This window comes from Anomaloglossus baeobatrachus, chromosome 3 (assembly GCF_048569485.1).
Source record: "Anomaloglossus baeobatrachus isolate aAnoBae1 chromosome 3, aAnoBae1.hap1, whole genome shotgun sequence".
NCBI classification, from domain to species: domain Eukaryota; kingdom Metazoa; phylum Chordata; class Amphibia; order Anura; family Aromobatidae; genus Anomaloglossus; species Anomaloglossus baeobatrachus.
Genome location: NC_134355.1, coordinates 299,143,761 through 299,160,756, shown reverse-complemented (window position 1 = coordinate 299,160,756; position 16,996 = coordinate 299,143,761). Strand labels below are relative to the sequence as shown.

The 16,996-nt window shown below is 43.8% G+C and overlaps 1 protein-coding gene across 50 annotated transcripts in view; it reads right to left on the bottom strand.

Annotated features, from left to right (window-relative positions):
• TRDN (triadin) overlaps positions 1 to 16,996 on the bottom strand; it is a 1,152,170-nt gene that overhangs the window by 627,067 nt on the left and 508,107 nt on the right. For all 50 annotated transcript variants that reach the window (XM_075339946.1, XM_075339974.1, XM_075339964.1 and 47 more), the window contains one exon: positions 6,375 to 6,416. In XM_075339946.1, the coding sequence (XP_075196061.1) occupies positions 6,375 to 6,416 (42 nt within the window). The remainder of the gene's footprint in view (positions 1 to 6,374; positions 6,417 to 16,996) is intronic.

Genomic DNA, 16,996 nt, shown 5'->3' with positions numbered 1-16,996 from the left:
CACATGTTGTAGTTTTATTTTTCATTTACAAATAATAACGGATCTTTAAATCTTTACTTCATTGTCTATATACATTTTTATCATTAAAAAAAGACTGCAAAGCTGGAATTCTAAAAGTTATAACATCCTATTAAATACGTTTTCAACATGTTTATATTAGGGCATAAAAAACATGTCAAATTCTGTTATTTAAGGACAAACAAAGTGATAATAGCTGTTCGTATAGTATTTCCTACAAATGATATGCAAACAATATGAGTTGTAAAGAAAAATGGGAATTTTTGTAGTCAAATGATATTCAATGTAAAAAATGTATATAAATAAGTTTACAGTTTAACACCTCCATGCTCCATGATGTAGTAATAGGTCATGGATAGGGATGAGTGGACCCATGGTTCGGGTTCGCTGGAATTTGCTGAACTGTAGTCAAAAGTAAGTTTTAGTACTGGAACTTGATCTGAACTTGACCCTAAACTCCACAGAAGTCAAAGGGGACTCGAACTTTGGTGCTGTAAAATGGCTATATAAGGATCGTAGCAAGGGCTAGGGGACTGCAAAAGGAAGCAAAATGGAGCAGGACAATGTCCCTGCAAACAAATGTTGATAGGGAAATTACTCAAAATAATATGGAATAAAGAAATAAAATTAGAATAAAATAACAAAATAAAAAATAGTCTTGAATTATGAGGCACAGGTCTAAATGGAGGAGAAGGTTGAGGAGCAGGTAGAGGTGGATGTGGTGGTGTAGGTGGAAAAGACAAAGGAAGAGGAGGTAGCCAACATTGTTTTGTTTAATTTTTAAGTATGTGAGGTCCAAAATATTAGGAATGGCAAATAGAACAAACATATTGCAGTGAAGCATAACAATGGCTGGGTACGTCTGGTTCAGTTTAATGAATGTTCGCTCGCTCACGTTGAGACTGGAAAGATTGATGTGCCGGTTTGTGTTCACACCCCCTGCTGTGCTAAAGACACATTCCGACAGTCCACTTGGGGCAAGGGCAAGCTCAGTGTGGACAACTGGCCGGACAATTGTGTAAATGGTCCTGTTCCTCCTCCTCTTCCTCCTGTGCCACCATCTCATCCATTACCGCTGCTCATGATCAATCACAATGATTATCTGGAGCAGCGGGCAGATTCACGTGGGCCGCTCAGGCAGTGGGCCTCCTGGCCTGCCTCTACCTCTCCCTGTTGTGTGTGCAGCTGTTACGGGGGGCTGTCTGATAATAAAACCTAAAGGAATGTCAGACAGTCAGGGTCCACCGTGCAAAGACTCTGCTGCAGACTATGGCAGAGGATAAGGGGTATATAAGTGTGCCACTGTAAAAAATAATAGCACAAGTGCAGAGTGCAATACCTCTGTTAAACTCACAGAGGAATATAATTAGAAAATAAAGCAATTCCACCCTTACTTGGAGGGTGTGTGGAATAGTCTCTGTTAAAGATCACAGAGACAAAAGCAGTGAGTGTGAAATGGCACCTACCTAGGTCCGTTCCTCTAGTGGTGCCAGGAGACGGACAGCAGCGTAAGCCGCACAAAGCTCCTACCTGCGGTCGCTCCACTAGTGTGCGAGGACACGAACCACTAGATATGGCACCTGCCTAGGTCCGCTCTTCTAGTGGTGCAAAAGAGATGGACAGCAGCGTAAGCCGCACAAAGCTCCTACCTGCGTTCGCTCCACTAGTGTGCGAGGACACGAACCACTGGATATGGCACCTACCTAGGTCCGCTCTTCTAGTGGTGCAAAAGAGACGGACAGCAGCATAAGCCGCACAAAGCTCCTACCTCTGTTCGCTCCCCTAGTGTGCGAGGATACGAACAACTGCCAGACGCAGTATAAGGAACGTTACCCTAGCGGCAACGTCCACCTACGAGTAGAATCACAAGGTCCAGCCGGACCATGTGCCTCAGGCACCTGCCTATGTCCGCTCCACTAAGAGGTAAGGATACGGACTGCAGCCGAAGCTGTAAGGTATAAGAACGCTACCCTGCCGGTAGCGCTCACCTAACATAGACAGAGAGATGCCTAGAGGGACGTGCACAGGGCGTCTACCCTCATGCATGAACCAAGAGGACTGAGCGCTGGGCGGCGTGCATCAGGGTCTTATATAGACTCTGTGCCTCATCCAAGATGGAGGACACCAGAGCCAATCCGCTGCCAGAATGACAGCAATGACGTCACGCTGGCCTATCACCGAGCAAAGCGTCACAAGCACTTGACCAGCGACCAATCAGCATAGAAGGTGTCAGAGACATGTGACCACGTGTCACAAGCACATGACCAGTGGCCAATCAGCTTAGAAGGTGTCAGAGACATGTGACCTCGTGTCAGCGATAATGTCACCCGCACATGTGCAATGGCTCCAAGATAGGACTAAAGGCCCCGTCACACACAGAGATAAATCTTTGGCAGATCTGTGGTTGCAGTGAAATCATGGACATATTTTTCCATTTGTACACAGCCACAAACCTGGCACTGATTGTCCACAATTTCACTGCAACCACAGATCTGCCGCAGATTTATCTCTGTATGTGACAGGGCCTTTAGTCTCCAGCGCTTGCACATGTGCAGTAGCAAGAAATCCGGACATAGTCTCCAGAGCCACAGCAACCGTAACAGCAGCAGTGTACATGCAGCCCTGATCTCAGCAAAATGTACACTGAGCTCCACGTGCACCTAATATTACTATGATCTGGGTTAGGACATTTATTGTATTTGGGCTGGTGAACTTTTTGTGTCAGGGCTGCTTTTTACATAAAGAAACTTGTTCTATGAGTTAGTGTAGGATTAATTGACACTAATTTACAATTTGCCAAAAGGCAACTAAATCCCTAAATTAAAGACCAATTAATATATAAATGTTATTTTTTTTTTAAAAAATAGATCAAAGACATTTGAAACTTTAAGAACACTTAAATCCAGTGTAGGAGATCTAATATGGGTCCCTGCATTTAGTGTTTTTAAAGTTTCTTGTGTGTTTTTGAACTATTTTACTTTTTTAGAAGTGTGCATCTCCATAAGCCAAAATGGCAGCATTTGAAAGGCCAGGAATTTTGAAATGTTGTCATTCAGGACCAGGGCTCGTGGGTGGGTAGGTGTTATGGGGGCTGTCGGATAATAAGGGAATGGAAGGCTATCCGACAGTCAGGGTCCACCGTGCAGAGCTCTGCTGCAGAGTAGGGCAGAGGATAGGGGAAACCTGTACCACCAAAGCGGTACTGACACTGTTACGTCACAGTGTCACCAAGGTCAATAGCGGCGTATACTGTCTAAGTCACATTGACTACCTCTTAGCATAACATAGGAGTGGAAATGCAAGGATACGGACTGCTGCAGGAGGCAGCGTAGTGGAGCGTTACCCTAGAAGGCAACGACCACCTAACCTACCTATGTCCGCTCCACTAAGGTGTGAGGACACGGACAACAGTACAGCTGAAAGGTACAGGAGCGCTACCCTACCGATAGCGCTCACCTCAGAGTAGAACCACAAGGCCCAGTCAGACCATGTGCAGCAAGCACCTGCCTATGTCCGCTCCACTAAGGTGGGAGGATACGGACCACAGCATAAGCTGCAAGGTACAAGAGCGTTACCCTACTGATAACGCTCACCTAGATAGACAATAGGTGCCGCAAGGGACATGCACAGAGCGTCTACTCCTATGCAGGAACCAAGAGGACTGAGCGCCGAGCAGCGTGCGTCAGGGTCTTATATAGACTCTGTGCCTCATCCAAGATGGAGGACACCAGCCAATCCGCTGCGAGAACGTCAGCAATGACGTCACGCTGGCCTATCACAGAGTTAAGCATCATAAGCACATGACCAGCAGCCAATCGGCTTAGAATGTGTCAGAGACATGTGACCTCGTGTCAGCGATGATGTCACCCGCACATGTGCAGTGGCTCCAAGATAGGACTTAGTCTCCAGCGCTCGCACATGCTCAGTAGCATGGAATCAGAACATAGTCTTCAGTGCCACACAGACCTGGGACCAAGATATAGCATAGCCAGACCACAGCAAAGGATAAGGAGACACGCAGATCCCCATGAACGGGAACCGTAACAGGTAGGGGGGTACTTCCTCTTTCTCTCCAGTGTTTGAGAGATGGATATCTGAAAGCTTCCATGGGGTGGTTTGGAGATGCTTGATGACACTACTGGTGGTGGTGCTATCACATTCTTTCTATGCAAATAGCCAGGTGGCTCTCTTTCTCAGTAGGGAAAGGAAGAGGCAGAGATTGCAGAAGAAGAGGTAGCAGGAGGAACTTCAGATATTTCCTGTATTACCAGATGTATACTCCACTGCAGCCCATGGTTTGCACTCAGATGCCTTGTCATGCAGGTAGTGCTCAGATTAAGTATATTAATTACTAGGCTGTGGCAGTGCCTGTCCGTGCTCCAGGGGACAACCAGGACTGAGCCTACACATGGTGAGCTGATATATATTACAAGAATATTAATGCCTCAATTCCAGATCTAACTGCACAGTGAGCAAACCACCAATTTCTTATCTTCAGCATATTGAATGAAGATATGCCATGCCAGGGAGTTCCTATGAGCTGGACTAGGTATGCTCAGCTCATCAATGCAGTGGGCATTAGTAGCAAACATGTTGGCTGAGGCCGACTGCTGTGCTTTTGCATCCTTCTCCATTTTTTGCTGTACAACTGGGGCAACATGACCACCTCTTCTTCCTCCGAACTGTGCACGTCACTCAGATGGCCTTCACTGTATGTGAGATCTAGGACTTTATAGTCCTCCACATCATCTTACACCCACTCCTCACCCCTGCCCTCCTTGCCAGTCTGCATACTGCAGAAAGCTGCAGCAGTTAGCACCTGTGTTTCATCATCAGAGATGTGCTGCGGTGGTTCGTTTACTGTGTGCACTAGCCCTCCCACATTTGACTCCAAAGTCTTTAGTTTGTTTTTCTTAAGCCATTCAGAGGTAGACTTGTTGGTGTGTTTTGTATTGTTGTCTTGTATAACCCAAGTGCTGGACATTCTCCTTCAGGATTTTATGGAAGACAGCAGAATTCATGGTTTCTTTTACAACAGCAAGTCTTCCAGGTCCTGAAGCAACAAAACAGCAGTAATTCATAACACTACCACCACCATGTTTTACTGTTGGTATCATGTTCTTTTTCTGAAATACTGAGTTGTTACTTCTACACCAGATTTAATGAGGCATACACCTTCCAAAGAGTTCAGCTTTTATCTCTTGAGTCCACACAGTATTATCCCAAAAGTCTTGGGAATCATCAAGATGTTTTCTGGCAAAACTGAGATAAGCCTTTGTGTTCTTTTTGCTCAGCAGGGGTTTTCATCTTGCAACTTTTTTGTCCAGTATTTTTCTTTTGATGAAATCATGAACAGTGATCATAACTGAGGCAAGTGAGACCTGCAGGTCTTTGGATGTTTTTGTGGGGTCTTTGGTGACCTCTTTGATGAGTCATCACTGTTCTCTTGGGGTAATTTTGGTTGGCTGGCCACCCCTGTGAAGGTTCACCATTGTTCCATGTTTTTGCCATTAGTGGATAATGGCTCTCACTGTGGGGAGTCCCAAAGCTTTGGAAATGGCTTTGTAACCTTTTTCAGACTAATAGATCTCAATTACTTTGTTTCTAATTTGTTCCTGAATTTCATTAAATCGCGGCATGATGTCTAGCTTTTGCGGATCTTTTGGTCTACTTCACTATGTCAGGCAGGTCCTATTTAAGTGATTTGTTGCTTGAAAACAGGTGTGGCAGTAATCAGGTCTGGGTGTGGCTAGGTAAATTGAACTCAGCTTTCCAAGTATGTGATAAACCACAGTTAATTTATGTTTTAAGGGGGGCAATCCCTTTTTCACACAGGTCCCTGTAGGTTTGGATTTGTTTTTCCCTTAATAATAAAGATCTTTATTTATAAACTGCATTTTGTGTTTACTTATGTTATCTTTGTCTAATATTAAATTTGTTTGGGGATCTGAAACATTTAATTGTGACAAACATGCAAAAAAATAAAAAATTAGGAAGGGGCAAAATCTTTTTCACACCAGTTTTATACGTCATATGTCGTGAAGGGGTTAGTGAAAATCGTAAAAATATAACCCAAAAAACCCAGGGTGTAATTGCTTTTATTCACCATTTCATCGCGTTAGAATTATTTTGCCATTTTCTCTTACTCCATACTTTAGACTGAATCCTGGCATTCAAAGCCACAACGCATTTGGCAAAAAGCTAGCTATTATGTGTCTATGTCAATTCAGCAATAAAAACAGTAAAAAATAAATGAATACAAAGCAACGAAAATTGAATGCAGATGGACTGGGTTAAAGGGAAACTATTCTTCTTTTCACCATTTCAATTTACTATGTGCAGAGGCCATGTCTTACCTTTTTTGGTAACAGATGGTTTCACATCGGCTACTTCAGGTTCTAAAGTCAAATAAAGAATTGGTAAGTTTCATCGTATTATCAATTTATAGAAAGATATTTCTCATTTTAAATTTGTGGCAGCATGCCATTTTGACATCTTCAAGGGGTTGTCCATCTCACCCCTTTGTTAGCATCTAACTGCTGAAGCCAATCACTGACTGAGTATAACTTTATGTGGTCTCAATGCATTGTGTTCAGGTTGCACAGCACAATGTCTACTCAGAATGGTTGAGTTGTTTACCATTTGAACAGTGATTGGCTGCAGCATGCACATGTCTATTTCCGTAAGAGAAAAAGCAGCAGTAGACTCAGGCAGCTTATGAAAGGATGTAGGGGATAAACTGTGAAATATACATTTGTTATTTGTAGAAGACTTTTTTTAGGTCAGAAAGTAGTTAACACCCCTTTAAAAAACACTTGCAACTGATACATGCTATTCATACTGTGGCAGTATGTATCAGCTATTGGTTCTCTGATCTCAGCATGGTATGTCTCTTTCTGAAAAGCTGTGCCGTTTCACAGAACAACATACGTTTAATAACCACTGGGACCGAACTGTGCGGGGGACTAGTGTAAAGACGGGTCTCCGGCAGCTTCTCCTTGCCTGCTGACAGTGACTGACAGATCTCTGTTTATATAGGCACATAGGCACGGCAAAGCTGTGGAAAGATAAGGCGCAATAGGGTCTTACCCGGTAGACAAAGGGTGGTGAATGTCAGGAGAAACACTCACCTGGTAGGGTTGTGATAGTCACAACTCCTTTGAAAGCATGTAGATAACGTGGACGGCAGCGGACCCGCAGCAGGAGTGGTTTAAATCAGCAGGGGAAATGCAGGATTAGAATACCGCGCCAAACCACAGGAGTCCAGGTGGAGATAGTAAAACTCTTTTCTTTATTTTCACAGGTCTTTACACAGGTCTACGCGTTTCAAGGACATATCCGTCCTCTTCCTCAGGACAAATGTGCAGAGAATACTATAGTATTCTCTGCACATTTGTCCTGAGGAAGAGGACGGATATGTCCTTGAAACGCGTAGACCTGTGTAAAGACCTGTGAAAATAAAGAAAAGAGTTTTACTATCGCCACCTGGACTCCTGTGGTTTGGCGCGGTATTCTAATCCTGCATTTCCCCTGCTGATTTAAACCTATATAGGCACATAAGCAGAGACCTGTTCGTTACTGTCAACAGGCGGAGAGAAGCCACCGAGGACCCACCTGTACAACTAGTGCACAGTGCGGCTTGGTCCCTGTCGACTATTAAAGGTATACTTTTGTCCGATATACCACAGCATTACAGAGTGACACATACCTAGCTGTGATCATACAGCCAGTGGCTGATACATACTGCCACGGTATGGGCAGCAGGTATCAGTTTCCGTTTTATACTGAGTTGTTCAGTATGTTTACACAGCAGCCAGTTTAAACAAGCTAATCTGTAGTGTAAGACTGATTCTCTAATATGGAATAAGATCGCCTACACACTATTAAAGGAAGACTTCAAAGCAGTCTTACAAACACATACTGAACAAAAACAAAAATGCGATACTTTGTTTTTGCTCCCATTTTCCATGAGCAGAACTCAAAGATCTAACACCTTTTTCTATGTACATAAAAGACCTTTTTCTCTCAAATATTGTTCACAAATTTGTCTATATTTGTGTTAGTGAGCACTTCTCTTTTTCCAAGATAATCCATCCACTCATAAAGGTGTAGCATATCAAGATTCTGATTATTCAGCATGATTTTTGAACAGGTGTGCCTTAAGGGTGCTTTACACGCTGTGACATCGCTAACGATATATCATCGGGGTCACGTCGTTAGTGACGCACATCCGGCGCCGTTAGCAACATCGCAGCGTGTGACACCAAGGAGCGACGATCAACAATCACAAAAACGGCAAAAATCGTTGATGGTTGACACGTCGCTCCTTTTCATTATATCGTTGGTGGTACATGCCGCTGGTTGTTCGTCATTCCTGCGGCATCACACATCGTTATTTTGGACACCGCAGGAACGGCGAACATCTCCTTACCTGCGTCCACCGGCAATGAGTAAGGAAGGAGGTGGGCGGCATGTTCTGGCCGCTCATCTCCGCCTCTCCTCTACTATTGGGCGGCTACTTAGTGACGCCGCAGTGATGTCGCTATGACGCCGAATGCACCTCCCCCTTGAAGGAGGGATTGTTCAGCGGACACAGCGACGTCGCTGAAAAGGTATGTGCGTGTGACGCTGCCATAGTGATAATGTTCGCTACGGCAGCGATCACCAAATGTCGCACGAATGACGGGGGGCGGGTGCTATCGCTCACGACATCGCTAGCTATTGCTATCGGGATTTTGCTGCGGAAAACCTGCGGATTTATCTGGATTTTCCAGATAAATCCGCAGGTTTAAGCAAGTACAGACACTCCCCATGTTACCCTATGGGATTTGGGGAGTGCTGTATCAATGCTGCGGTATGTGCGGCTGCGGAATATGCTGCGTCCCACAGCTGCAAGTAATTACATGTCAATTATTCCTGTGGAAATATCTGCGGAATTCCCGCTCCTCCACTATGGAGATAAAGGCCGGGACTTCCGCAGGTATTTCTGCACTTGTCCCGCAGGTTTATCGCAACAAAAATGCTTGAAACCAGCAGCAATGGATACCTGTGGATTCCGGGGAGCTGCTGCAGTAAACCTGCGGACAAACCTATGGCAAAGTCCGCGGGTACGTTGTCCCATGGGTACATAGCCTAAGGAGCCTCACATAGCTCTGAAAATAGTGTAATGAACCCCACATAGCCCAGGAAACTGTATACAAACTCCCACAGTGCCCTACAAATAGTATAATGATCCCCAACGCAGCCCTGGCCTCACATAGCCCTGAAAACTGTAAAATGAGCCCCCCCCGACATAGCCCTGCAAACAGTATAATGAACCCCCACATAACCCTGCAAATAGTATAATGAGCCCCCATATGGACCTTGGAACTGTATAATGAGCCTCAACATAGTTTTGCAAACTGTATAATAACCACCATGTAGCCCGGTAAAGAGAATAATGAGCCCACACTTTGAACTGCAAATAGTATATTGGCCTTCACATAGCCCTGAAAATAGTATGATTAGCCCCCATATAGCCCTGTAAACAGTATAATGAACCCTCAAAAGAGACCTGCAAATAGTATAAGGGTCCCCACTGATATCAAAATACTCATCTTCCCTCATCCTACTGCTGCTCCGGTGTCCGCAGCATCTGGCCTGCAACTCAGCACTGCTCGGCAGAAAGGGTGCAACGATGTTACCACATCATCAGATGTAGGAGCTCAGACATTGCTTTCAACTGTCTTGACAGCACTGATACAGTTTGCAGGTACAATCATGGGAGGGGTTAGCCAGGCGCTTGTGCTTGCATCATGTCCCCCCCCCCCCGACTCATAGGCCCCATAGCAGCCACATGGTCTTCTGTTATACGCTGTACATTGTTGTCTATATCGCTTACAAGGTTTTGTGATTTATACTAACAGGTCAACTGGGAGTTTCCTTTAAATAAGAATCTGTCACAGAGTTTTTGCCACCTCACCTCATAGCAGCGTAATGTAGAGTGGGACCCAGGTTCCAGTGATGTGTCACTTACTGAGCTGTTTGCTGTTATTTTGACAAAATCAGTTTTCTCTGCGGCAAATCTAGCAGTTATTGGAATGTGTAACTCTATAACTTTGCCCAAACCACTGAGTGGCAGCTTTCTGCCAATATAAAGTGTACAGAGAAAGCTGCCAATCAGTGATGGGGCGGGTTATACAGAGCTCATGAATATGCTGGACTACCTGGCAGCAGGCCAAATAATTTGCTAATGATAATCAGTGATTTTAACAAAACTACACTAAGCAGCCCAGTAAATGACACATCACTGGAATCAGGATCTCTGTTTTTAAATTAGGTTGCTCTCAGATTAGGTGACAAAAACTCAATGACACATTCCCTTTAAGTAAGAATATATTTTACGTTTTCTTTTGTGAATTCATTGATATCTCTTCTTTAATATTATACGTGTTTGAGTTTTACTGTTCTCTTTTATCCCACAGAGCATTCACCTAAGTAATTACAAACGTCTAATTATTTTAATTTGCAATATGATCATGATTTATTGAATACCATTTTAAGTAATGTGCGGAGTTTCTAGGTCAGCTTTTTCTGGGAGTGCGCTAATTAATTTAGGCAAACTTACCTCTTTATTTCACTCATGGTAAGTATAGATGTATCAGCGTGAAATCAAATGATTTCGTGATTTATCTATTAATTAAATCACATTCATCTAAGCATAATTTTTTTATTATTTTCATTTTTTCCATTATTTTTTACTATCAATATTTTCAAATAATTTCCAAGTTCTATAGCTTTCTTTCTGGCCAGTGACACATGGGTCTTTGCAAAATTATAGTAGAGTAGATTTTGCATTTTTTATTTTTTTTTGCATCTTGATATTTGAAGTAACACATGATATCTCAGTAAGAAATGTTACATGACACGCTCTGCACTGCTGGCTTTTATACTATAAGGTCTAAATGCACCTTAAAGTTGTATGCCATACCTTGAGCATTTTGTTACTTAAATGCATGTATTTTGGACTAAAAATAATTTTTGCAATTGGGTTTCATTACAAATGTCATAACATTTTGCTTTTATGAGCGCTTTGTTTCCTTTCATATTCAACTTTAAACCACCACTACAGTTTTTTCAGTGCTGGAGTGGCGGAATAAATGATAGTCCCCTTCCCCTTGTATTATACTTACCTCTGGTACCTTCATCATTTTTGGCACTGCTCCGGTCCCGCAGTGCCATCTTGTGCCAAAAGTCAGAACTTATATCATAAGTAACTAATGCAACTCTATGAGAGCCAGAAAAAGGCTCTCATGGAGTTACATTGATTTATGACTTCCAGCTTGCTCCATGAAACACCGGAGCTGCCGTCAAGTTACAAGCCACCATAGATTGACTGGAACTCGCTGGAAACCAATGAAGATGGCAGTGGGTATAAAACAAGAGACTTACACTTAAAGCATTGCTGCAGAGCTGAAATAAAATAAAAATGCTGCAGTGGCGCTTTAATGTTGTTTCTGTACATAAATAAGCTCAGAAAACAACATTAGAAAAGTTGCAAAATTTCCTGTTACCATGACAGAACTCACTGATTTATATAAAATTAAACTATTCCCAAAAGCAGCAAGTTCCTTAAAGGGAATCTGTCAGCAGGTTTTTGCTACCTCATCTGAGAGCAGCATAATGTAGGCAAGAAGATTCTGAATCACTGAGATTACTGAGTGCAGCTCAGTAGATGAGTCCACAGAGCTGTCCCTGCGCACACCAGGCTCTCTATATAGATTGTACAATTACATTGAGCTATCAATCACAGTAGGGGGTGTGGTGGTCTGCAGTGCACTTGCCAACTTGACCTAGCAATGATAATCACTGGATAATAAAGCCATTAGTTTAAGTAACCAACAGCAGGGAGCTTGATAAGAGAAGCATAGTTGATTTTTTTTTAAACCCCTACAGCATGTTTTCTTCATCTTACATGGCAAAATCCTGCTGACAAATTCCCTTTAAGGCCTTTTTCACATATACTTATTTGCATATGGCAACCATTTTTTCATGAATACCAAACATACCCATTATAACCTATGGCCCATATGGAGACCATCTGTTTTTTTTTGGCAGCATGGATGATAAGGGCCAATACAAGTCTATGGGTCATTGAAAAACACGTAAAGCAGATGAACGCATCCATGTACCGTCGGGGTGATATACATGTTTAACATTATAAAGTATAGGAGAAGCTTTGTAATTTTGTAATTTCATTGTTTGCTCAAGAGGAGTTGAAATTACTTACTCAAGGGCAAACAGAAGATGCATTATTACATTAATTCATTAAAATTACTACTTTATTAGTTAATTAAAATTAAAACCACTTATACCCTACAAAAACACCATATGTACATATATAGACATTCACAATACATATATGTTCCCGACCTGCAGCTTTTTATATGGTCTGGGAACAAAAAAGCTCCATGATAGGAGGACTAATGAAGGTAAAAGGGGGGTCGATACTTGTTCACTAGGGAGAAATGTCCCAACCTATCAATGGAGGTTTAACACCCTAAACTAAAGTACTGTCCTCATTCCACGGCGGTTATCCAAATGATTATCCCTAAACTGCATGATCTTTATCTATAAGAAAACCGGACTAGTGTGATATAGGCCAGGTAAATATAGATTTTCTATACATTATACTTGATATGAACAAAATTTATCTGATGTATTCCCAGGATGTTGTCGGCAGCAAGGAGAATATCTAAGGCGATTGTGCCCTACTCCATTCTCCTGATGTACCCCAGAAATTAAGTTGGGGGAAACGCGTTGAGCAGTGGAGAATCGATTGACCCTTGTTTTTAAATGCCTAATGAATGGTGCTTCACCTGAGGAAGTAATTATAACTAGAGATGATTGAATACCGTAATATTCGTAACTGTGATACTCGTAACGACTACTTTGTAATATACGCCTGTTTGTTATGAATAGCGAGTACAATGCACGTCAATGGGAAATGCGAGTAATTTTCTGCTGGACTCAACAGAGAGGTCTGGGGGCCTGAGGAAAAGGCTGAAATGGATGGGAAAGTGATGAAACTGAATGGGGAGAGCCTGGAGAATATGCTTGCATGCATTTCTGACTCACATGTGGGGTCTCTCTCTCTCTCTCTCGCTCCCGCGATCGGTAAGAATGAAGCACGGCCAGCCAATCCCAGTAATGCCACAAGATGGCTCTGGCATTACTGAGATTGGTTAAGAAACCCCTTATGTTTACTGGCTGCAAATCAGGCACCAAACCTGCTGAGAGGGACATATGAATATCACGAGGCAAGTACATAAAAACTCACAATGTAACGAGTAACCTGAATACCATAATATCCGTGCGAGTAGTGAATAGTAACGATTACACTCGCTCATCACTAGTTATAACATCCTGGGAATACATCAGATAAGTTTTATTCACATCAATTTCCCTGTATGAGAAAATCTATATTTACCTGGCCTATATCATACTGGTCAGGTCTTCTTATAATAAAGATTAGGAAGTTTAGGGATAATCATATGGATAGCTGCCATTAAATATTGGCAGCACGTTACTTTGGGGCGTTAAACCTCCATTGCTAGGTAGGGACATTTCTCCCTAGGGAACAGGTAGTGATCCCCTTTTCCCTTCATTTATTCTCCTATCATGGAGCTTTTTGTTCCCAAACCATATAAAAACCTGCAGGTTGGGAACATTTATGTTTTGTGAATGTCTATATATGTATATGTGGTGTTTTTGTAGGGTATATATGGTTTTATTATTAATTAACTAATAAAGTAGTAATTTTAATGAATTATTGTAATAATGTATTTGCTGTCAGCCCTTAATTTCATTGTTTCTTTATTCAATTTATTTATTGACACATAAATGGGAAACACTAAAATGTTTTTTCATTTACGTGTGTTATATGAATATGTGAAGGTGGTCTTAAGACGTATTTAGTCTACACAAATATTGGGAACAAGTGTTTCTAGAAATGCTTATTCTCAGCCTATCACAACATGCATTGTAGATGTACAGCACAAGTCGGTACTGTGGTGAGCTTGCACCATATTTGGCAGTTAATGTCTGTGTATCATCATCAGATCCTGCCTGCAACAACTGTGGGTGGAACAATGCAACATTCTTGATGGAGTTGTGAAACTCTAAAAGTGCCATTTAATGTGCAACATAATGGTGGTATGCCATTGTATTAGCCCATCGGCATGCCGATGGGTTGGTATGACAGCCAAGAGTGTTACGGGGGGCTGTCTGATAATAAAACCTAAAGGAATGTCAGACAGTCAGGGTCCACCGTGCAAAGACTCTGCTGCAGACTATGGCAGAGGATAAGGGGTATATAAGTGTGCCACTGTAAATAATGATAGCACAAGTGCAGAGTGCAATACCTCTGTTATACTCACAGACGAATATAATTAGAAAATAAAGCAATTCCTCCCTTACTTGGAGGGTGTGTGGAATGGTCTCTGTTAAAGATCACAGAGACAAAAGCACTGAGTGTGAAATGGCACCTACCTAGGTCCGTTCCTCTAGTGGTGCCAGGAGACGGACAGCAGCGTAAGCCGCACAAAGCTCCTACCTGCGTACGCTCCACTAGTGTGCGAGGACATGAACCACTAGATATGGCACCTGCCTAGGCCCACTCTTCTAGTGGTGCAAAAGAGACGGACAGCAGCATAAGCCGCACAAAGCTCCTACCTCTGTTCGCTCCCCTAGTGTGCGAGGATACGAACAACTGCCAGACGCAGTATAAGGAACGTTACCCTAGCGGCAACGTCCACCTACGAGTAGAATCACAAGGCCCAGCCGGACCATGTGCCTCAGGCACCTGCCTATGTCTGCTCCACTAAGAGGTAAGGATACGGACTGCAGCCGAAGCTGTAAGGTATAAGAACGCTACCCTGCCAGTAGCGCTCACCTGACATAGACAGAGGGATGCCTAGAGGAACGTGCACAGAGCGTCTACTCGCATGCATGAACCAAGAGGACTGAGCGCCGGGCGGCGTGCGTCAGGGTCTTATATAGACTCTGTGCCTCATCCAAGATGGAGGACACCAGAGCCAATCCGCTGCCAGAATGACAGCAATGACGTCACGCTGGCCTATCACCGAGCAAAGCGTCATAAGCACATGACCAGCGACCAATCGGCATAGAAGGTGTCAGAGACATGTGACCACGTGTCACAAGCACATGACCAGTGACCAATCAGCTTAGAAGGTGTCAGAGACATGTGACCTCGTGTCAGCGATGATGTCACCCCCACATGTGCAATGGCTCCAATATAGGACTTTGTCTCCAGCGTTTGCACATGTGCAGTAGCAAGAAATCCGGACATAGTCTCCAGAGCCACAGCAACCGTAACAGTACCTCCCCCTCAAGGGCCCCCCTCCCGGCGACGCAGGTAATCGGCAACTAAGTCGGGAGCATGTACAGCCTCCTCAGGCTCCCAATAGCGATGTTCCGGGCCATAGCCCTCCCAATCTATCAAGAAGAACCTGCGCCCTCTAACCATCTTAGAACCAACTATGGCTCGTACCTCATAGCTAGAGTGAGAGGAATCAGAGGCAGGAGAGTGCACCTCACGAGCGTGAGGTAAAATAGCCGGCTTTAGCAGTGAAACATGGAATTTGTCATGGATCCTAAGATGGATGGGTAACTTCAATTGGTAGACTACAGGATTTACCTGTCGAAGAACCTCATAAGGACCCAGGAAGCGAGGAGAAAATTTGACAGAGCTCACTCTAAGTTTCACGTGTTTTGCAGAGAGCCAAATAAAATCCCCTGGAGAAAAGACAGGAGCCGGGCGACGAAACCGATCGGACACCGTCTTCATACGGTCCTTAGCTGCTTGGATCAACTCTTGAGTCTGATCCCAAACCTCTCTGGCATTAGTTGCTCAGTCGGCCACAAGAGGAGAAGGTGCAGCAGCGGGAAACGGTACCGGTACCCTAGGGTGTTGCCCATTATTGAGTACGAATAGTTTCTGCCCAGTGGCCTCAGCCAGCGAATTGTTAAGGGCAAATTCTGCCCAGGGTAGGAGGGAAGACCAGTTATCGTGGTTCTCAGCAACAAAGTGTTGAAGGTATATAATCATGGATTGATTGGTACGCTCAACCAAACCATTGGTCTCCGGATGGTATGCCGAAGAGAGATTCAACTCAATTTGCAGAAGGCTACAAAGATCTCGCCAGAAACGCGAAGCAAATTGCGGGCCTCTATCACAAATGATACGATCTGGCATCCCATGAAGCCTAAAGACATGCTTGAGGAATAGTTTGGCTAGTACCCTGGAAGACGGGATTCTCTATAACGGTACGAGATGAACCATCCGGGAGAAATGGTCCGTAATGACCCACACAAATCTATGTCCCTGTGAACACGGAAGATCACCCACAAAGTCCATGCCTACCACCTCCCATGGTCTATCTGGCATGGTAAAGGATGCAAGAGCCCAGCCGGTCTCTGCCATAATGGACGGTTGCGAGCACACGAGTAGCAGGAACCGACATATTTCTTGACGTGGCTGGCTAAGTGTGGCCACCAATACCACCTCCCCAGTAACTCTCGTGTCCGCCTAATACCAAAATGCCCACCCACCTTTGAGGTGTGGGCCCACGACAGTATATCATTTTGTCGATCAGGCGGCACAAAGGTCTTGCCCGGAGGGATTTGGTCTAACGTCACAGGGGAGAGCGTATGAAAAACCCTGGAGGGAAGGATAAGACAAGGTTCATCAATCTCTTCCTGGGTAGAAACCATAGAGCGAGACAGGGCGTCTGCCTTGTTATTCTCACTCCCAGACAGATAGTTGATGGAAAAGTGAAAGCGGGAGAAAAACAAGGACCAGCGGGCTTGGCGAGGAATCAGACGCTGAGCGGTTTGTAAGTACGTCAGATTCTTATGGTCTGTATAGACCTGGAAAGGATGTTTCGCTCCTTCCAGCAAGTGACGCCACTCCTCCAAG